The sequence below is a fragment of the Panicum virgatum genome, chromosome 7N (assembly GCF_016808335.1).
Source record: "Panicum virgatum strain AP13 chromosome 7N, P.virgatum_v5, whole genome shotgun sequence".
In the NCBI taxonomy this organism is placed as follows: Eukaryota; Viridiplantae; Streptophyta; class Magnoliopsida; order Poales; family Poaceae; genus Panicum; species Panicum virgatum.
Window position 1 is genome coordinate 1,786,255 of NC_053151.1, and position 20,891 is coordinate 1,807,145.

The following is a 20,891-nucleotide window of genomic DNA, read 5'->3' on the forward strand; positions in this document are numbered from 1 at the left end:
GATGCGAACCGAACACTGCGCTCAAGCAGTGGCCTACTTGAGCTACTACCAATATACCGACCATCGGTCGATTATATTGGGAGTAAAAGAAACTGTGAATACGTCGCCTCGGTACCGTATGAGCACTGTCCATGCAGTGTTGGACGCATGGATGCCGCTTCTATAGTGAGCGGTAATGTATGTGGACGCTTTCATGAGTGCTGGCATGAAAGGTTCAATGAATATATATCTGTCATTTTTTTTCTGCAGGTACACTAACCGCGATTACGTAAGTTAAGAACGGTTAGAACTCGGCTAGCAATATATATATTTAGGGAGAGACGTAAATTGTGCCATGCCACCGGTGCTAACCACGTAAGTCCGAAGCTATTTGGCAATTGTTTTAGTATGTGAGTACGAATAGGACCTGCATGCATCATGATCATAAATTGAAAGCCAATAAAAATGGATGTGGATTAGTTGGGAATGTTAAGGTTTGCACGTGAGCACGGTTCATCTTCTCTCGATTAAGGTTTATCTAAAAATCTGTCATTTCTGCTATATCCTGGAAGATGAAATTATTTGACATAGTAGATGACTCCCTCTGTAACCGTGCTAGTGGATGATTTTGCCCCAAAACCTGCCTACTAGCTGCTGTGTAAAAATGAGAATTTTTCGACTAGTATACAGTGGGGTACACTAGAAACTTTGACACCCTGTTTTCTGTCAGTTTTGAGCACCTGTGTTGCACGAATTTTTAGGCCTTCCTAGAGATGTTTTCTGCAGATGTGTCCAACACAAAACATGTGCCAAATTTACTCACCAAGCTTCTGTAAAAATTTGGTAAATTTAGGCTTAGTAGTTTGTCCTCAGCACTCAGTTTATTAGCTCTCTGGTCACTGAAAATTCTGGGCTGACAGCAAAGCAAAACTATAAGGATAAGACCTTCTTAGGCTCTGATCTAGCTCTTGAGTTGACTAGCAAAGTTGTTCCTAAGAACCTAAGGAATGTTCCTGTAAATTTTGAGAATTTTTAGAGCTCCGTGCTTTCAGTTATACTCATTTTCGTGCACTACCCAAAATCTGTTTCAACCATCACTCACTTGTGTACATCTTTTGTACAGATGGCTGCCCCTACTCTCCTGGTGTTTGATGAGGATGGGCGTGCACACTCCGAGTGCACCCACTGGCAGGGTTTTCCCTCCATTCTTTGGGAGGTGATGCGCGATGCCGGATATCCCAGTCCCCCGCGCTATGTGGGCGAGGAGTTCCTTGAGATGGGAGTCGCGCGCTGTCGCGTGCGCATGACTCATGCTCCCCACCCTTTTCCAGCTCACTGGGCTTCCTTGGAGCTAGAGGTAGTTGGACACCATCTGGTTGACACTTGGGAAGTTGCAGCCATGACAGCACTCAACAAGTTTTGTGAAAAGAATTATGCAGCTGTCACATTAGCTCCTATTGGCCTCTTCCCAGCAGAGCAGCCCAATGACCCTAACTGGCTTAGTAGGGTCGGATACACTAGGTACCTTCAGCAGAACAGAGCTGCAGAGACTATCTCCATGTCAGTGAAGTGCATGAATGCACTCTACCGCTTGCAGACTTTACAGGCCAAAGCCATGGCCCAGATCATTGCTTCTGCACGGACCCGCCATGAGATAGTGATTGCTAAGAATGAGCAGATCAGGGATCTTGATGCCCATGTTGGCGAACTGGAGGGTCTAATTGAGGAGCGCGATGTTCTCTTGGACAACAGGGATGCTGACTTTGCACTTCTTGAGCAGCAGTTCACCGTCCAGCAGGTTCAGCTAAATGCTGCCTTTGATCACATTGAGATGTTGGAGGCTCAGCAGGCCCAGCCCGAGGCCATGGAGGAGGAGCCCCAGGAGATTCAGGGTATCTCAGGACTTGACACTATGTCCGGAGTGCCCCTGCCCCCACTTCCGGGAGCTCACTCTCCAGTGAGGAGCGAGTCGTCAGTCAACAACCTGGACGACTTTTAGATGATGTCTTAAGTAGTCTTTCGCGCATACTCCTCTATAGGGTAGCTTAACTTTGGATGGTGATGTAATAGGCTAACTAAGAGTTGAGTACCTAGCTTTTGTAAAAGAGTACCACTCATATGTAAAAGTACCTTAATCGCTTAGGCTTTGGCTAAGAACTTGATGGATGGTTGTAATGGTTTAATTGCAGTGGAGTCTATCGCTGCAGAAGCTTGTCTGAATTTTTATCCATGTTTCCTTGCATTTCTGGGCTGTGTGTCGAATACCAAAATTGTTGGGAATTTCATGATCTAAGTGCTCACCAAATTTCAGCATTTTTAGACCTGTGTGCCAAAAGTTATGGCCCGAACATTGCATCTCGGCCTGCTGAAAAGCAGACTGGACAGAGCGGCAGACATTGCATTTTTCGCCCACCGTAACTGTTGATTTGGCTTTGGAGTTGAATACCAAAGTTGTAGTATGATAAATTATCTATCTGCTGTAAAAAGTTGGGCGCATTTCGATGAACAGAGTGCAAGTTATGAATTTTCTTGTAACAAGCAGCGTTGCTGTTCCTATTATTATCGTGCTCCTTTCAGTTCTACTTTTCCGCGCTTACCCTTCTGTTCTTGGGGAATGTCATATGTCATCCTACTAATGAGAGAATTTGCCATTTCAGATGGTAGGGGCGACACGTGGCAACCCTGAGGGTTTTGGGGACGCGAATGGTAGCAGTTCGCAGCGACCGCCACCACCGCCACCCAACTTCGCGGAATATCTGGCCGCCCAAACCGAGTTACTCCGTCAACTCGTTCAGGGACAACAACAACAGCAACAGCAGCGGGGTGGACCCAATGTTCATCAACCTCAAGCTGCTGGTTACCCGGAATTCTTGGCAACTCAGCCCCCTCTGTTCAACAAGACGGAAGAGCCACTGGATGCGGATGCTTGGATTCGCACAATTGAGTCCAAGTTCTCACTACTTCTGGCACCATGCTCAGAGCAAAACAAGGCTCGCTTTGCCGCACAACAGCTTCGCGGTTCGGCACGTCTTTGGTGGGATAACTACCTTGGCATGCTCCCAGCTGATCACGTTGCCACTTGGGAAGAATTCAAGGCTGCATTCAAGGGTCACCATATTCCAGAAGGACTCATGGATAGGAAGCTGAATGAGTTCCTGGCTCTTACTCAAGGGACACGTACAGTTCTCCAATATGCCCAAGCTTTCAACAATCTCTGTCAGTACGCGGGCTATCATGCTGACACAGATGTTAAGAAGCGTGATCGTTTTCGTAGAGGCTTAAACACCAAGCTCAAGGAATGACTAAACCCCATTAGGGTAGACACATACAACGAGCTGGTTAATCTCGCACTCACTCAAGAAGACTGTATCATGGCTCACCGTGCTGAGAAAAAGAGGAAAGCACCAGCTGGACCCTCTAGTGCGCAGCCACAGAGGTATCGCGTAGTGCAGAATGTTGCACCCCAGATTCCTCAGAAAGCCCCTCAGCCAGGGCGTTGGGTTATCAGGCCTCCACTGCAGCAGAGCGTTGCATGTTTCCCTGTTCCTCAGTTAACTGGCCCAAGGCCAACTACTCCACCGCCAGCCCGTCCTAGTGAGGGAAATCATTGTTTCAATTGTGGGAGCTCAACTCATTTCGCCCGTGAGTGCCCACAACCCAAGCGACAAAACCAGGGCCAAAGCTTTAATCAAAACAACAAGAACAAGGGCAGAAGGCAAACTGTTCAGGTCAAGCAAGGGCGTATCAATTTCACCACTCTTGCAGAACTCCCTAAGGGCGCACCAGTGATGACGGGTACATTTTCTATCCACAATAAGTCTGCAGTTATATTATTTGATTCTGGTGCATCACATAGCTTCATTAATGCAAAATTTGGTGCAAAAGTGGGTTTGGATTTCTGTCACACCAAAGGGTCTTATATGATATCAACACCGGGTGGGAAAGTTGCTTCAAATCAAATCATGAGAAACGTTCCGATCAAACTGGGTAGCAAAACTATAAAAACTGAATTAATCCTTTTGGCACTGGGAGGCATAGATGTGATTTTGGGTATGGATTGGATGAATCGACATGGAGTGGTCCTAGACATTCCTTCCCGAGCTGTTGAGATCAATTCCCCAACCCATGGAGTTCTTGGGCTTTATACTGCTGCTAGGCATGGTTTACTGTCCCAGAGCAAATGCTTGTAGGAAATGGATGGACTTTAAAACTTTTACAACTAGATGATACCCCGCATGTTGCTACGGGATTTTTTAAATAATTTTTTAAGGTAAAATTTTGAAAGTAGAAACACTAAAGTAATTGCATGGCAACATTTACAGAAAATCGGTGGAAGACATAAATAGATGGTCCTAGTGTCTTATTTTCTACTAGTTTGGCAAAAGATGGTTTCGACCAGAAGAGGCTTCAGAGTTGAGAAAGAAAATGTTTGATCTGCTGCTTCAGTTGTTCGAGAAAGACAACCTATAATGTAAACCTTGTGTACTCGAATCATCTCGTAGTTACAATCAGGGCAAGATCTTACAAAATCCATTCATAACCATGGAATGTGTTGATTCATCTGATCTCTCTGTTCTGCATTTCGACCAGAAGAGGCTTCAAAGCTGAGAAAGAAAAAGTGTTGGATCTGCTGCTTCAGTTGTTCGAGAAAGACAAACTATAATGTAAACCTTGCGTACTCGAATCATCTTGTAGGCACAATCAGGGCAAGATCTTACACAATCCATTCATAGCCATGGAATGCGTTGTTCCTAGGGATGCAAGTGGGTACCCATTGGTATTTTTGGGTTTCTTATTTTAGTTTATTTTCTCTCCCAAACTAATTACATAGCATGTTATTCTAGTTTATTTTATTAAATTTTGAGTCGACCTAATGACCCAAAAAAAGGTGGGAATTGCAACCCTAGTTGTTCCATGTGCTCTCTGTTTTGCATTATTTGAATGGTAGAACATGAAAGAGACTTGTGGATATATTCCATTTGGCCCTAAGTACGTCGTACTCGGTGGATGCAAAAGGGATTCAGGTGGGCTGACCTAACCGCTGTAGCTTACCATAGTTGGTCCTTGCTTTCAAGTCTGTAGTTCAAGCTTTGGGTTTTGTAGTTAAGGCCTAACTGTTCTATGTTCACACTTAGTCAACTACTTTCAAACATTATACAAGCATGTGCTATTAGAAAACATATAAACCAAATATAAATATGTTCAAGTTGAAATGCTATGATGCTGGGGTCAATCAAGAATGCTCAACCCTTGGTAAGCTCAGCATTTTAAATTGATTTTACACTCCCAACACTTTCCCACATATAATGACCTTTTCTTCCAATTGTACCCAAAGTCTGAACCGCATGTGCCTTCAGGCGGGGGTGGACGGAGTTCGCCCACAAAATTTGCTGCACGAGGGGTTGTTTGCAAAAATAACGATAATATCAAATTTTCTCTTCTCATAGAAATATATTTTTGATTAAGGGTCTCAACATAGATTTTTTTAACGTAACATAAATTGTTCGTCTGGGATTTTGCTTGCAAGTGGTGCACCTTGACTTAGACTCTGGCAGTGCTAGAAGGGGTGGTACAACACCAGGCCAAGATCTGATAACCAAGAGCTGCTCCTCAGAACAGGAATAAACATATGAGGATCCATTTGTATTCTGGATCCCCATCCTACTATCCTTGCAAAAGAGCCCATGAGGATTCATTTGTACTATGGGATTACCATAGACCGGTGTTACTTGGTGCATATAAAGTGTGTCCTTCGCTTAGGTCGGAGCTAGAGAAGTTGAACGCAGACCTTTGGACTTCGGAGAAGTCTAAGGAAGCTAGCCCACCTACTGTTGACTGTTCTTTTTGTCCTTCTTTGATTTCTGATCTTGATGAGTTATGTGTAGAGAAAACCAACCTGGAGAATGGTGCTGACATGTTAGGGCCCTGTTTAGTTCCCAACCCATAAACCCCGTAAACTCAAAAAAAACATCACATCGAATATTTCGACACATGCATGAAGTACTAAATGAAGTCTATTTATAAAACTTTTTGCATGGATGGGCTGTAAATCGCGAGACGAATCTAATGAGCCTACTTAATCCATGATTTGCAACAGCGATGCTACAGTAACCACCCGCTAATTATTGATTAATCATGGATTAATTAGCATCATTAGATTCGTCTCGCGATTTACAACCTATCTGTGCAAAAAGTTTTGTAAATAGACTTCATTTAGTACTTCAAATTAGTAAGATTCCATTGCAAATTTTTTTTGCAAAACATCTAAACACGGCCTAGATCGAAAAGGCTGGGTCAAGTTGCCGCTGTGGCACAGTAGAGACACGTATGGTGTACGCCATGGCAGCTACGACGCGATAGGGGTAGTTGCGCCTCTGCATGGCGGGGCCCGCCGTGCAGACAACATTGTAGCGCTCACTACATTCTGGTATGTAAATTGATTGCAAATTGTAATCATAGCACTGAATTTCTTTAATGGTATTGTGATTACATATCTGGTCGGCCTCTGTAATGGTTCGCGGAGCTGGAGGCGGACGTGGTGGCCGTGCTCCCCGGCGTGACGCTGCGCCCGCCGGAGCTCATCCCCGTGGGGCCGCTCATTGAGCTCCAGCAGCAGCAGAGGCAGGAGGAAGACGAGGTGCGCAAGGACCTGATCAAGGCCGCCGCCGACTGCGTGGAGTGGCTGGACGCGCAGCCGCCGCGGTCCGTGGTGTACGCGTCAGTGGGCAGCGTGGTGGTGCTGTCCCCCGGCGAGGTCATGGAGATGGCGCACGGGCTGGCATCGATGGGGCGGCCATTCCTGTGGGTGGTGCGGCCGGACACCCAGCCGCACCTGCCCGCGGGGTTCCTGGACTCCGTGTCCGTGCGCGGCGCGGTGGTGCCGTGGAGCCCGCAGGAGCGCATGCTGGCGCACCCGTCGACGGCGTGCTTCCTGACGCACTGCGGGTGGAACTCGATGTTGGAGACGGTGGCAGCAGGGGTGCCCATGGTGGCGTTCCCGTAGTGGGGGGACTAGTGCACGGACGCACGGTTCCTGGTGGAGGAGCCCGGCATGGGCGTGCGCCTGCGGGGCGCGCGGCCAGACGCGGGCGGCGTGGCGCGGCGAGGCCGACCAGGCATGGGCGGCACGGCAGGGCCGACCAAATGCGGGCGCGCGCAACGGGGCGGGGCCGACCAGACACGTGCGGTGTGGCGCGGCGAGGCCGGCCAGGCACGGGCGGCACGGCCTGCCCAGCCAGCGCGGTGGGGCCGGCCTGCAGAGCCGGCGCGGCGACCGGCGCCTGGATCAAGGCCAACGCTTCCTTTGCCAGGCCGCCACCGCCCGCGCTGGGGCCACCGCCACCCGCGCGGGGGCTGGCGCTGCCTCCGCCTGGGATGGAACAGGCGAAACAAGCACCCGACCCAACACCAAGTTCATGCAAGGAGGGAAGAAGAAGGGCTGACAGGTGGGCCCAGGGGCAAAAACGTCGTTCCTCTCCGGCTTGGATGGAAAGGCCAGAGAAGGAACTGAGTGAAAAAAAAATTTCAGACCAAGGAAGGAACCACAACTTTTTTTAGGCCAATGAGGTAATTTTTTTATTCAATCAATTCGATATACCAAATACTGATAAGGAAGGAGAGTTGTAATAGCCTGACGAAATAATATTAAATCTAATCATTCTAATAGAAAATCTAATATAGTAAACATTAAAATAAATTATATGGCTACAATGGTAAGCTTCCAAGGGGAAGGCGAATTCACTACAGCGGCTTGCAATGTAAGCCACTGGTTCTTTTGCATATACTTCCGATAGGCTATGGCCGCTGGTTCACCACAGCTAACCCCAACAGCCTCATGGCCGCTAATCGCCTTGCAATGCCGGCGGGGAGAACACCGAACCCTTTGGAGTCGCCGTCCTCATCCACCAGGCAAGCCGCGTCGGCGGCGGACTGGAACTGGAAGGCGCGGTTCGAGGCGTACAACCGGCTGCAGGCAGCGGCGGCGGATCTCGGGGAGAAGCTCCCGATCCCGGAGATCGTGGCGGTGGGAGGCCAGTCGGACGGGAAGAGCTCCCTCCTGGAGGCCCTCCTCGGCTTCCGGTTCAATCTACGCGAGGTCGAGATGGGCACCCGCCGCCCCCTGGTCCTCCAGATGGTTCATGACCCCACCGCCCACGATCCCCGGTGCCGCTTCAAGGTGAAAGTTCCTGTGCTTCCCCTCTTAATTCCCCCCTTATTTCTCTCTCAGATCGAGGTAAATCAGCTGACCGATGTGGGTTGCGCCTGCGCGTGCGTGGCAGGAGGAGGACTCGGAGGAGTATGGGAGCCCACTGGTGGTGGCCACGGAAATCGCTGACGTCATTAAGCAGCGCACGCAGTCGCATCTCCAGAAGATCCAGGCCGCCGTCTCGTCCGAGCCCATCTTCATGAGGGCCGAGTACGCCCACTGCCCCAACCTCACCGTCATTGACACTCCAGGTTTGGTGCTTAAGGTGGGTATGCACGTGATCTTGGAGCTTCTCCTATCTCAATCAAAACGAGTGGGTTTTTACCTTTTTAGCCAGTTTTTCAGCTGTTTGATGTAATTAACTGTCCGCTGTAGCCTATGAAGGGTGAGCCAGACACCACACCGGAGGAGATCCTGTCGATGGTGAAGTCAATAGCCAGCCCGCCCCACCGTCTCCTTTTGTTCCTCCAGCAGAGCAGCGTCGAATGGAGATCTTCGCTCTGGCTGGATACTATCAGAGAGATTGATCCCTCGTTCAGGCGCACGATTATCATCGTCTCTAAGTTTGACAACCGCCTCAAGGTGCGTCTGGCTGCACAATAATAATCAATTTCATACACAATTTCCATTAATGTCTTCGCTAGGAATCACAAAATGGACTTGGGATGTGCCTTATAAAGTTGTTTCTGGTTTTGATCATTTGAAGGAAGTCAGTGAAAGGTGGGAAATTGATAGTTACTTGAGTGCCAGCGGTTACCTTGGGGATAACATCCACCCTTTCTTTGTGGCTCTTCCAAATGATCGTGGAACGACCACCGACGAGGGGTTTCGTAGCCGAATCTGCCAGGTTGATATCGACGTGTTGCGTCACTTGCAGGAAAAGGTGAAAGGGGGTTTTAGCGAAGAGAAATATGCACCATACATTGGGTTTTCCTGCCTCAGGAAGCACCTTGAATCTGAAATTCAAAAGAGGTACAAAGAAGCAGTTCCAGCCACCCTAGCACTGTTAGAGGAGCGATGCATTGGGGTTTCAGAAGACCTATCCAGACTGGAATCCAAACTGCAAGCAACTTCTGATGTCAGTCAGCTGAGGAGATCGGCAACGCTTCACGTTGCTTCTATTTGCAGGCATTTGGTATGCATGTACACACAATTTCGATTCTTAATGTTTTTGTTCCAGTGCTTTTGCTAATTGGTGTACTAGAACTAATCAAACACTTCTTTCTCGGTACAAAAGCATCACCTGCTTGTTGGAGCAGCTGATCTAGACCCCGAGCTATGGGGTTTAACTACTGAAGAGGAAAAGAAACATAGTGGTATTGTCAGATGGCCTGGCATTACCATTGCACTAGAACCTGCCAACTTCAGTCTCAAGTTGTATGGCGGTGCTGCTTTTGAAAGAGTAATACATGAATTCCATTGTGCAGCGTACTCAATGAAGTGCCCTCCATTGTCAAGGGAGAAGGTACATTCAGATTATTAGATGAAGATTATATAGGTAAAAGATTTTAAGAAATATTAGCTGAAAATGTGTATTGATGTCATCAGGTTGCAAACATACCAGTTGCTCGTGCTGAGAAAGGCAGGTGCAGTGGATTGACTATGGCAGCAGCTGACATAGCACGTGCAGCCGCACGATCATTTCTTGCTCCTCTTATTGATACTGCATGTGATAGGCTTGCCTTTATCCTACAAAGTCTATTTGAACTTGCAATGGAGTGTAGCCGCAATCATGATTCAAGATGTAAGATTTTCATTTTGATATACTGGGGGTCTATCTTGCTTCTTATGTTAACAAGGGTACCATCTTACTGAAATTGATTGTAGCCATCTTTAGCACTGTAAAAAACTAAAGTCCTTTGTGTGATCATGCGCCAGAAATAACTAGCAGTAGTTTTTTTACACATGTTTCCATGGAACACTTTTACTATTACTGGTTTATATTGTAGAGCTATTTTATATATGCATGGAGTGTCTTAATGTCTTCAATGTTAGCCTTTAATGTACATAAGCAATTTTTTTCTCGTTTTATGCCATACCTTGTACACAATCTGCAACACCTCTTATTATTTTCACCGTTTCCATAGAATTCGCCTATCTTTTGCGTGCTTTTGGGAGTCATTGGAGTGCAGGATTACATGCTTCTTCCTCTTTTTTCCTAGTAGATAATCAAAATGCTGAAGATATGGATGGATATGTTGGCTTCCTTGCTGCTGTCCGGCGCTCATATTATAAGTTTGTGGAGGATTTGTCCAAGCAATGCAAGCAAACAGTGCGACATCACCTTGATTCAGTTACGAGTCCCTACTACCACTTCCCTGGGGTCACATTTTTGGACCTGTCAGACAGTGGATCTGTGCTGGAGCTGCCAGGTGATTCGATTGGTGGTAAGAAGAAAGGCAATGGAAACATGATTGATGGTGGGGCAAAGAAAAAGCACGCGACTATGCCTGCATATGCTAACACTAACAGCAACCATCACAGCAATGACATCCCTGGTGCTGATGATCTGGTCTCAAAGTCTGGGTCATCGTACTCTAGCATATGCTCAATATATGCTCAATATTTTGCTAAAATGCGAGAAGTCCTGATCGAAAGGAGTGTTCCCTGTGAATTGAATTCTGGGTTCCTAACACCGTGGTATGTCCAACATATAGCTTTTCTTATTCATACATGTTCAGTTCAATAGTTGAATCTAACTTCTGGAATTGAATTCCTTCTGTTATTGATGTATATCAACCAAACTGATTAGTCACCAGCTGTCAAGTTGTTAATGTTTCTATCAAGTTAAGCACATATCCATCAAGCTAATCCTAACTGATCACATAAACATCAGGCACTTTCACAAGCTAGATATTCAAAGTGAAACTGTAGCACATTCGATTCTTGGCTAGTAAATTAGTTGGGTTCTAGTACAACGGTCTTCATCTAAAGAAAAAATATAACCACCCGCGTCACCATTAGCTAAATGTCTTAGTCTAAAGAAAAAATATACCACCTAAGTCACCATTAGCTAAATGTCTTTGTCTAAAGAAAAAGTATAACCATCCGAGTCACCATTAGCTTTGGTAAGTAGTGAATGGTTGGTCGGTAGTAAATATGGACTGTCAGTCTATTTTCATCATAGTTGCTGCTGCATGTTAAATTGTGGAGGATAGGATGACTAGAATTAAACGGCCTTGTGTAATACCTATGGAGTTTCTAATATAGTTGTTCTAATGATGCAATGCAGCCATGAAAGGTTGTTCTTAGCGCTTGGCTTCGAGCTGTTTGCTGTTAAAGATGACAAGTTCATGAACATGTTCGTGGCTCCTGGTGCTGTTGACGCAATCCAGAATGAGCGTGAATCTCTGCTAAAACATCAAAAGACATTTGTGTCTTGTTTAAACGAGTTCAAAAACATCTCATCAACCCTGTAATGAAGACCTTGTGCTTCTTTCACGGGCATGAATGGTGGACCCGGATTTCACCTAAGCCCTGGGCTAAAATCTAAACGTACTACTACAGTCATCCAAGATTATAATGTGTGCTGTTTTTAAATGTTCTTGTCCATAATACAATGTCTATTTATGCCTCTATGCAAATCTGTATGTCCTTAGACATATTATGTTTAAGTTTGAATTCTCTACCACATCATTGAAATGCATTGAAAGTACTTGGGGATGACAAGTATGAATGTTATTAGTATTTCAGGTAAACATCTTCTCTTCCGCTTCCGTTCTCATTGGCTTGCACAACTGTACTTCCTTGTAACTGAAGCCATGTTGGTCCTTGGACCAACCGGTAAAATGTATTCAAGTTCCATTTGGTATACAGTGGGCTACCTATTTGGGTCACTACCACCCCCCGCCTTTGCAAAACGGTGAATTTCAAGTACTTGAAGGTGAAGTCATTTGTAATTTAGTCCAATATGGGTTAGGGCCATGCAGGTGACCTCATTTGTTTATTTATTCAAAATATGTCTATGATAAATAATGTCTATTTATGCCTGTCGCGCTTGTGCTCAACCTAACCTCATTTGCCTCTCCTTCCTTTTCTGAGGAGCCGCGAAACCCTTATGGGGACTCTGACTGCATATTCTCGTGATCTCATTGCTGCTGGTGGTAGGTCCTGGTGCTATAGCAGGGGCGTGGAGGGCAGGCAAGAGAACTGAGGTGACGGCGTGTTGGCAGTGTTAGGTTAGTTTCTCTCTTCTTTACTCCGTCCTCTGAATAGCCTACCAGATGTAGAATTTTTTTAGCAATCCATTTTATCTGAGTTTGCAATTACCTCATCTGACACACAAGACAAAGAAGATGCTCACAGAGAAGGCAACACAAATGCTCCAGAAATTAAATGTATTTTCTCACCACATATTAGAACTTCTCAATGGTGCGAAAATGTGATACTGACTTCTGTGATTTGTGAATACAGTTTTGGACCTGTTAAACCAAGTTAGCTACTGCTTAGTACACACATTTCTTGCTAAAAAGTAATGGGAGCTAGCACTTTTTGCATATCTAATGGTGATAGTTCAAGTGCATTTCATTTTATGAAATATTGAATCACACTTTTCTTTCAAGAAAGTGACTTAGCTCAGGATACTAAGCCTATTTCTTCTTCAGCTCCTTTTCATGGCGCTAAGAAGCAGCGTTAAAATCTTAGTGCATTCCTGCAGAAGGACCTACATAGTCTTCTATGTTTAGATTCAAATCATTTCTATGTTTATTTAAATAATCTACGCCCACACCTCATGAACTGTGTGCTAACCTTTTTTCAATGTGTATGCTGATGTCTGACAATAAGTTGTTTCTTTTTCCAAAAAATGGTCTTTCTCTGTGTGCAGATCAAGAGGGAACAGCTCATCAGTTCTGACTTCCGAGAAGCTCAAGTAGCTCCTAATGGTACACAGTTAACATTAGGTACTTGTATGTGTGCATTCTCTGTTCAAGGAAATTGTTCTGCCAAGCTTTAAAATTGCTAGGAATAGAGTGTTCCTCATAGTTGCTTATCCAAGTTCTCTGATTTAGGTGTGCGTCCTCTGACCTATCAGTTATCTGCATCATGATTGAATGGTTTTCTTTTAGTTACTTGTCTAAGTTTTTTATGGATTGTACAGCTGCAGCCAGAAGAAAAAGAGAGGTGCATGGGCAGTTGATCCGGATAAAGATAACCATGTTCTCGACGAGTGTTCAGGTGAATTGAACTCCTAAGGGATTTTTTCTGATTAGACGAGTGTTCAGCAGTGATAGGAATTCGATCCATTTGAAGAAAACTAGATAACATTTTTTTTCCTTGTAATTATGTTGCTACCTTGCTGTAGCACCCCTGTTTTGTGTTTTCTAGTTTATTTTCAATTTTCTCCTGTGAATGTTCTAGGGTTTTATTACTTTGGTCATAGGGTGTCAAGGAACTTTCCTAGTAATTATGTCGCTGTCTTGCCATATCATCCCAGTAATTCTTTTGCAGGATGGTGAGGTTTTACAGAGCACAAGGAAGCGGAAGTACAGGGATTCCTGGAAGGTTTCTGGCACAAAATTGCTGAAGAGAGAGGATGAAGAACAGAAGGTCTCTTCCTCCATGCATCGTAATTATGATGAAAATAACATGGTAAGCTAAGCTACTCATTCCTTGGCATAAGCTGTTTATGGAGTGATTTCCCATAACTCTTTGATGAATGCAAGTGTTGTTTCAATTTCCTAGAAAGGGAAGAAGATGCTGAAAGGGAAAGATGCCCTAATGTGCCACCAGTGCCAGAGGAATGATAAAGGGAGGGTGGTCAGGTGTAGTTCATGCATGAATAAGCGCTTCTGTGTGCCCTGCATTGAACGGTGGTTAGTCAAGTTCTCACAGTGCTGCTGTCTAATATGATTGCACATCATGAACAGTGTCCTTAGAATATGTCATTCAGATATATAAACTAAACATATGCAGTTTAGCCAGTCACTATATTCTATTTGCATCCACTAAGTTTTTGTGCTTTATACAACTGCATTTTTCTCCTGTGCTACACAAAAAGGATGCCTTTTCCTACCAAAATTTTCATTCCATGACTATAGATGTGTGGTTATGTTATCTGATCTTGTGTAATATACAATTCTAATCTGCCTTTGGTAAATACTAAAATAGGTACCCTGATATGTCAGAAGATGAGTTTAATGCAAAATGCCCATATTGCCGCAAGAACTGTAATTGCAAGGGATGCCTACGAATGCGAGGAGTTGAGGTATGCACCTAGCATCCCAAGCCCATTTTTTGCCTTTACATATGACCTTCACTTATTACATTATTTTATGTTGCAAATCTTCCTTTCTAGTCTTCCTTAGTGATTTCTCATTCCTCATGTGCAGCCTCCAAAAAAGAAAATTTCTGAAGAAAATCAAATCTGTTATGCTTGTCATGTTTTGCGCTTGTTGCTTCCCTGGCTGAGAAAACTGCGACAGGAGCAGATGGAGGAAAAAGAATTTGAGGCTAAAATAAAAGGTATTGTATTCTGGTGTTACATGACACAATCTGGAACTGAGGTTGATGTACATGCTAATTCGTTTTATTTTGCAGGTGTTTCAGTGGACAAAGTGCAGTTGGAACAAGCTAAATGTAATCTAGATGAGCGTGTTTACTGGTTCGGTTTACCCATTTCCTTTGTCATTTTGCAAAAAAGAAAATATTATTAGCAACAATAATCTGAAGCGTCTTATTCTTCTAATGCAGCAATAATTGTAGAACTTCTATAGTTGATTTTCATAGAAGCTGCAAATGCTGTTTTTATGATTTGTGCCTTGCATGCTGCTGGGAGATGCGCAAAGGAGAGGTTCCTGGAGGAGAAGAGGTACAGAGCATCGAGCCTGAAAAGAGAAGCAGGGATTATATTTTCGGAACTACTCCTAAGTCAAATGATGGAAATGAAATGGTCTCCTTGAGTAGGCATTCCCCAAATGCTGAGCCTTGCAATGGCATAGCTGCTAGAGAGGACCCAAATAACCCTTTGCTAATGTGGAAAGCAAAGAGTGATGGAAGCATAACTTGCCCACCAAATGAGCTAGGAGGTTGTGGTGGTTCGCTTTTGGACCTCAAATGCTTGCTTCCAGAGAAAATGCTTTCTGAGCTAGAAGAAAAGGCTGACAGAATTGTTAGGAGTGAAATATTTGCAAAAGCAGTAGCCAGAAGCAGTGGTCAGTGCCCTTGCTATGATCATTTAGGAAACATAAGAGCTCAGGATGTGCGAGAGGCTGCAAATAGGAAAGGCTTGACTGATAACCACCTCTATTGTCCAGGTGCCACTGGTATCAAGGAGGATGACTTGGAGCACTTTCAGGTGCATTGGGCAAGGGGTGAACCTGTTATTGTTTCTGACACCCTTCAGTTGACCTCTGGCCTTAGTTGGGAGCCATTAGTTATGTGGCGTGCACTGCGAGAAAAAAAGACCAATGTCAAAGTAGAAGATGAGCACTTCACTGTCAGGGCAATAGATTGCCTTGATTGGAATGAGGTTAGGAACTCTATTTCCCCTGGTTTCTGGTTGCGTTTTAGTGAACACTTTGTTTGATATATTTATGTCAGTTTTTATTTCAACTACTCCATTGGATATGCTGTTTTCCTTTTTGTTTCCCTTCTTAGGTTTGTTTAGGCCTTTAGGAGGGTGTTCATCTCCCCTCCTGGCCCCCCACGTTGATTTTAATTGTGGTGGTACAATACAACATGGATAGAAGATTTCTGATTATTATGTCAAGAAACAATACACGTTTCTATTTAACTTTCAAATTTCAAGGAATGGCATTGTCTGTATAGATTGGTGCTATTTGTATGCTTGCAGATAGACCATCCTCTGTTGTTTACATTTAAGAGTAAAATTTGAAGCACTTGGCACGAATCTTATGTTGCAGGTGGAAATTAATATACACATGTTTTTTGTGGGATATACGCAAGGCAGAACTCATCACAGGCCACATTGGCCTGAGATGCTTAAGCTAAAGGACTGGCCGCCATCGAGTTCATTTGATCAGAGATTGCCTCGCCATGGTGCTGAGTTTATCAGTGCATTGCCATTTCCTGAGTACACTGATCCTCGATATGGTCCACTAAATCTTGCAGTCAAGCTTCCTACTGGTGCCCTGAAGCCAGATCTTGGACCCAAAACTTACATCGCTTATGGATTTAACCAAGAGTTAGGCAGGGGTGATTCTGTGACCAAGCTTCACTGTGACATGTCTGACACGGTATGCTTTGTTAATGGTTATCCTTTTTCTCATATTGTAACATTTGTGGTTGTTCTGTACCTTCAATGTAGAATAAAATTGACTTATGCAATGCTATATCTTGTACTGGGTAACATGCATATCACTTTCTTTACATCGCTTTCTCTGACCTAGCGTTTTCAAGCTTTGGCTATACACCCAGCTGGTAACAAGTGATAGTTCTTTATTTCTTCTTATTTGTCAGTTGCTTGGGTTTCACTAGTTTATCATGGCAGTAATTAATTGCGACAGGTGTCTTTCTTTGATCAGGTAAATATTTTAACACACACAGCAGAAGTACCTTATGAGACTTATCCACTTAAGGAGATAGAGGAGACCAGAAAGAAAATGAAAGAACAAGATCTTCAGGAATTTTACGGTGTTTCAGAATCCAGCATTGAACACAACCTATCACAAACTTCTACTAATTCCAGGAATGTTACTATGGATGAAACATCAAAGACCTCATGTAATGATAGTATCTGTAAAGATATTTCTGATGGTGAGTTGTACATGTTTACTTTCAGTTGTCCTTACTTTTTAACTTAATACAACATTCTTGTTTTCACTGTGCAGGTCTGGACACCAACGCTGTAACACCTATTGATAGTGAAGGTGATGTTAGGGATAAACATCCATCTCATGAATCTAAGGTACAAAGCAAGGCAGCCCAGTGTTCCAATTACATTGGCAATGGTAGTTCGGCTATGATGCATAATGGAGCTCATTGTATTTCGGATAATCCGGAGAGTGGAGAGCATGAGAGAACTGGTGGTGCCTTGTGGGATATTTTCCGAAGAGAGGATGCTGACAAGCTACAAGATTATCTTAAGAAACACACCTTGGAATTCCGGAACCTCCATTGCAATCCTGTGAAGCAGGTATTGTTTTCCTTGCACTCGTGGGGAGTTTATTTCCCCTGTTTTTCCTATGCTGACCAATAGTTATGTTAAGATGCAGGTTATTCACCCAATTCATGATCAAACTTTTTACTTAACTGAGGAACATTAGAGAAAGCTAAAGGAAGAATATGGTTAGTGAACTATTCACACCTCAGAAATGTAGCCTTTCGTGCTGTAGCCTTGTTTCCCTTATGTCATGGCATGCTTGTTATATAGGTGTGGAACCCTGGACATTTGAGCAGAAGCTTGGTGAAGCAGTTTTCATTCCTGCTGGATGTCCTCACCAAGTCCAAAACTTGAAGGTAAGGGAACTTAACCAGCCCTTTTTTTCATTTTATTTGAATGTAGCCACAGTTATCCCATTGCTTAAAAACTTAATCCATTTCTATTGGCACAGTCTTGCATCAAGGTTGCAATGGACTTCGTCTCCCCTGAAAATGTTGACGAGTGTATTAAACTAACTGGAGAGTTCAGACGACTTCCATCTCATCACAAGGCTAAAGAAGACAAATTGGAGGTTGGTTACCATATGTTTCAATGCCCTGCATATGATATTTTACTACTTAATATGACAACTAACCACGAGTCAAACCTGATGCCTTCAGATTAAGAAGATTGCTCTTTATGCTCTGAACCAAGTTATAAATTTCTTGGATCCTCCCTCTGACGGGTAAGCAGTAGCTGCGGTAACCCACTCGTAATATTTCACCATAGAATGTCTGAAGCTGCAACGGAAACTGATTAGTTTTTAGGGAAATTTTTTATCACTATGGTTCTGTGATTGATCAGATCAATGAATGAGGCTGGTCCGTCCGCCATTGAATCTGCTGATGAGAAGAAGCCTAAAAGTGGGGGTGGTCGCCAAAGGGGTAAGCTGAAGAGTGAAGACAAGTCCAACGACGCTGCTGGTCAGAAGAAGCCTAAAAGTAAGCACGGTCGCTCAAGAAGTGATACAAAGAGTGAAGACAAGTCCAACAATGACTCTGCTGGTGAGAAGAAGCCTAAAAGGAAGTGTAGTCGCCCAAGAGGTGAGACAAAGAGTGAAGACAAGTCCAACTACGATGCCGCTGATGAGAAGCCTAAAAGGCGGAGGGGTCGCCTGAAAGTCTCTGGCAACGGCAGGTGACTGACCTGTTTGCTTCTGACAGGGAAGGTGGAAAGCATAGCAGTTGTGGTTGCTAAGGCTGTACTGACCGACCTGTTGGTAGTCATTTTGGAAGAAGGTTGTAGTGTAGGCCCCTGAGGCATAGGCCACCACTAGGCGCCTTTGCAGCGTCTGGCTTTTGTTCATATGTGGTGATTGCAGGCTGACATCTTGGAAGAACCATGTTTGATGCCCGTAGTACAAGACTCTTCATGTAGTGGGCTATGGTGGTAGGCTGTTCAGCACACGTATGCTGCTCAGTTTGAATATGTGTTTGCTAGTTAGATTATTTCTATTTATCAAATACAATGCATACAGATGATTTTCGGTCTCTGATGATTGATCCCAAGGTAGACAGGTGCTGAGACTATTTGATACGCAATAGGAGTTACTCCCTTTGTCCCATGAAGGGTGCAATGCTAAAATTTTCCAGATAGATTAGTGTTATTGGCAAATGACCATAGTACCAAGTAGTTCTTTTAATCCCATTGATTTAGGCATAGAAGGTATTCAATTTCCAGAGTTGGTTAAATTAATTTCTAAAATATATATTTGAAAGAAAAAAGGCAGGTAGTTATTGCTAGGATTGCACTCTGTAGTATTTTTTTTGAATCTTAGAATTGCACTTTTCATAGGACGTAAGGAGTACTATTTTTGACTATTTTGTTGCATGGGCCTTTCAGATTAGACTTCCGGGTCTCTCTTTTCAATGTTGGATGTTTCCATTTCCTACTCTCTTTTTTTTCCTGTTTTGCAGGAATGTTTGTGCAACTTTTAGTTTTGTTTCATGGACTTATCCACAACTGTTAGTTTCGTTACAAATGCAATTTGGTTTCAGCATGGCTTATGAATCACCTGCAACTGCTAGGGGTTAGGATACAGATGCAGCGGTTATTGGTAAAGAAACCAATATATGAAAGCTAGGGCAATTGCGCTCAAGTTTGGATGCTACTTATTGTTAACTTACTTGATGATGATCAGAGCCTGCTGCTTTGTTATGGGTTAGCATTTTGATCTGCAGTCAAAGAGTATTAAAGCACCCTCAGTATTTCCGTGACATTTTCCCAATGATGTCATGTCTTAAATAGGTGCATCATCCTTTGAGGTGGAATCAGGTGGGTCTGTTGGGAGAGCAGCACCAAACTGTGCTTCTTGAGGCATTGATTTATTTGAAGCAGAAGCAACAGTGTCCGTGGAGGATTGGACCTCCTGCTGTCCTAAAACAAACAGCTCTTGTAATTTCTGCCTAACAGCCACTGTGTCATGCTGTTCTTCATATGGCGGATTAATGTGTGGATGGTCATCATTGACAGAATCTTGCGTTTGCTTTCTGTTCAGTGGAGTATCAAAGAGTTTAATTGGGTGCTTTTGTTCTTTTTTTTATAAAAAAATGGAATCATGCACAGGCTAAAAGGTTAAAGACACTAGTATATGACTGAGTTTGTTTCATGTGTTGGTTTGAATCCTTGCCTAAACAACCGAACATATTTTTTGATGCAAGGAATGGTTCCTGGGCCAAGAGCCAAACCAGACCAGGATTGAGTTGAACAGCCGGAACCACCCAATCCTGGCCCTGAACAGTTCCTGGCTGGAACGGTAACCGAACGAGGCCTAATTTTTCTTTCTAGCTGGTATTTTTTCCCTGCCGAAAGTGCATAAGCTTTCCATCCAGTCTGAATTCTGAACTCTGAACTGAACAAGTACAGGAAGTCCTGTTGTATTTGTGCTGCTGCAATAAGTTTTCCATCCTACCCCTTGTTTAGTTATAAATTTAAAATTCCAAATATATCACCCGAGGGACTGTGATATTTTTATGCGAGTTGGATCGAAGTTGCCATGCAACTAAGATTAGCGCATTTAATCGCTTCTTTTTGAGCGGTTCCGCCACACTGCCGGAGCATAATACCCTACGTCCACTTGTGTGTTATATTGCTTGAGTTGGAAGGAAGTCTCTGTATGAGCGTTGTCCGGGGAGCGAGCGAGAGAGTGTCCGAAGGGAGTAGATGTCCTAATCATAGCGTGTGCTCTCCCTTTTATAGTCCAAAAGAGACATGTACATAGCTGTTGGGACCCCGACAGGTGGGCCCAGTGTGGATGTATTAAATAACATAACACAAAGAGCATTATGATGCTATGGTCGACGAAGATCTCATCCGGGATTCCTCGTGCTGCCGTCGTTTATTCTCTGACCGGGCAGATCTTCAGACCGGCGTGCTCGTCTCGTCTTGTCGGCGTGGCGCCTGTTGCTAGCGAAGCTTGCGGCGTAGACGACATGATGGGGCGTGCCGTGTCGTCGCCTCCATTTAATGCGGTGGACAGCCGCGCGCGCGGCGCCTGCGGCTTTACTGTGTGCCTCGGTAACTCGTGACCCGCTGTGCGGTCATTCGAGCTTACCTCGGCAACAGGCGAGCGATAGTGTTGTCTGACAAAGGCTGCCCTGCGTGCAG

General features: G+C 44.3%; 3 protein-coding genes and 1 long non-coding RNA gene across 5 annotated transcripts; 3 read left to right on the top strand and 1 right to left on the bottom strand.

The window, feature by feature from the left end:
* The first annotated feature begins 1,594 nt into the window (after positions 1–1,594).
* LOC120682977 (putative UDP-glucose glucosyltransferase) lies at positions 1,595–6,982 on the top strand. Its single transcript, XM_039964983.1, has 2 exons — positions 1,595–1,777; positions 6,503–6,982. Exons 1-2 carry the CDS (start codon positions 1,595–1,597, stop codon positions 6,980–6,982), a joined length of 663 nt encoding a protein of 220 aa, XP_039820917.1.
* An 816-nt stretch (positions 6,983–7,798) lies between these two features.
* Positions 7,799–11,827, top strand: LOC120681948 (dynamin-related protein 5A-like). Its single transcript, XM_039963640.1, has 8 exons — positions 7,799–8,155; positions 8,259–8,450; positions 8,561–8,767; positions 8,892–9,320; positions 9,423–9,650; positions 9,734–9,929; positions 10,351–10,825; positions 11,418–11,827. The coding sequence occupies exons 1-8, from the start codon at positions 7,814–7,816 to the stop codon at positions 11,602–11,604; spliced, it is 2,256 nt and encodes a 751-aa protein (XP_039819574.1). The 5' UTR covers positions 7,799–7,813; the 3' UTR covers positions 11,605–11,827.
* Positions 11,828–12,369: 542 nt separating this feature from the next.
* Positions 12,370–18,083, top strand: LOC120681947 (lysine-specific demethylase JMJ25-like). Of its 2 annotated transcripts, none has more exons than XM_039963637.1 (15): positions 12,370–13,086; positions 13,284–13,360; positions 13,634–13,774; positions 13,868–13,998; positions 14,294–14,390; positions 14,515–14,647; positions 14,723–14,786; positions 14,876–15,653; positions 16,048–16,380; positions 16,669–16,900; positions 16,975–17,279; positions 17,353–17,431; positions 17,517–17,602; positions 17,698–17,817; positions 17,906–18,083. In XM_039963637.1, exons 1-12 carry the CDS (start codon positions 12,990–12,992, stop codon positions 17,407–17,409), a joined length of 2,445 nt encoding a protein of 814 aa, XP_039819571.1. In that variant the 5' UTR covers positions 12,370–12,989; the 3' UTR covers positions 17,410–17,431; positions 17,517–17,602; positions 17,698–17,817; positions 17,906–18,083. The 2 variants fall into 2 exon arrangements, with proteins under 2 accessions (XP_039819571.1, XP_039819572.1); XM_039963638.1 differs by having other exon boundaries at positions 17,359–17,431.
* On the bottom strand, positions 16,872–17,695 carry LOC120681953. The gene is made up of 2 exons (XR_005678144.1): positions 17,451–17,695; positions 16,872–17,326 (listed from the first exon to the last, which is right to left on the bottom strand). It is a non-coding gene; the product is annotated as an uncharacterized LOC120681953 (long non-coding RNA).
* Positions 18,084–20,891: the final 2,808 nt, after the last annotated feature.

Bases quoted from the DNA above. Each gene is read 5' to 3' on its own strand.
- LOC120682977 (XM_039964983.1), top strand. From the start codon at position 1,595: ATGGCCCAGATCATTGCTTCTGCACGGACCCGCCATGAGATAGTGATT. The intron at 1,778-6,502 runs GTTCAGCTAAAT...TGGTTCGCGGAG, and splicing joins AGCAGTTCACCGTCCAGCAG to CTGGAGGCGGACGTGGTGGC.
- LOC120681948 (XM_039963640.1), top strand. From the start codon at position 7,814: ATGGCCGCTAATCGCCTTGCAATGCCGGCGGGGAGAACACCGAACCCT. The intron at 9,651-9,733 runs GTACATTCAGAT...TGATGTCATCAG, and splicing joins CTCCATTGTCAAGGGAGAAG to GTTGCAAACATACCAGTTGC. The intron at 10,826-11,417 runs GTATGTCCAACA...GATGCAATGCAG, and splicing joins TCTGGGTTCCTAACACCGTG to CCATGAAAGGTTGTTCTTAG.
- LOC120681947 (XM_039963637.1), top strand. From the start codon at position 12,990: ATGGTCTTTCTCTGTGTGCAGATCAAGAGGGAACAGCTCATCAGTTCT. The intron at 14,787-14,875 runs GTTCGGTTTACC...CTTCTAATGCAG, and splicing joins CTAGATGAGCGTGTTTACTG to CAATAATTGTAGAACTTCTA. The intron at 17,280-17,352 runs GTATTGTTTTCC...AGTTATGTTAAG, and splicing joins ATTGCAATCCTGTGAAGCAG to ATGCAGGTTATTCACCCAAT.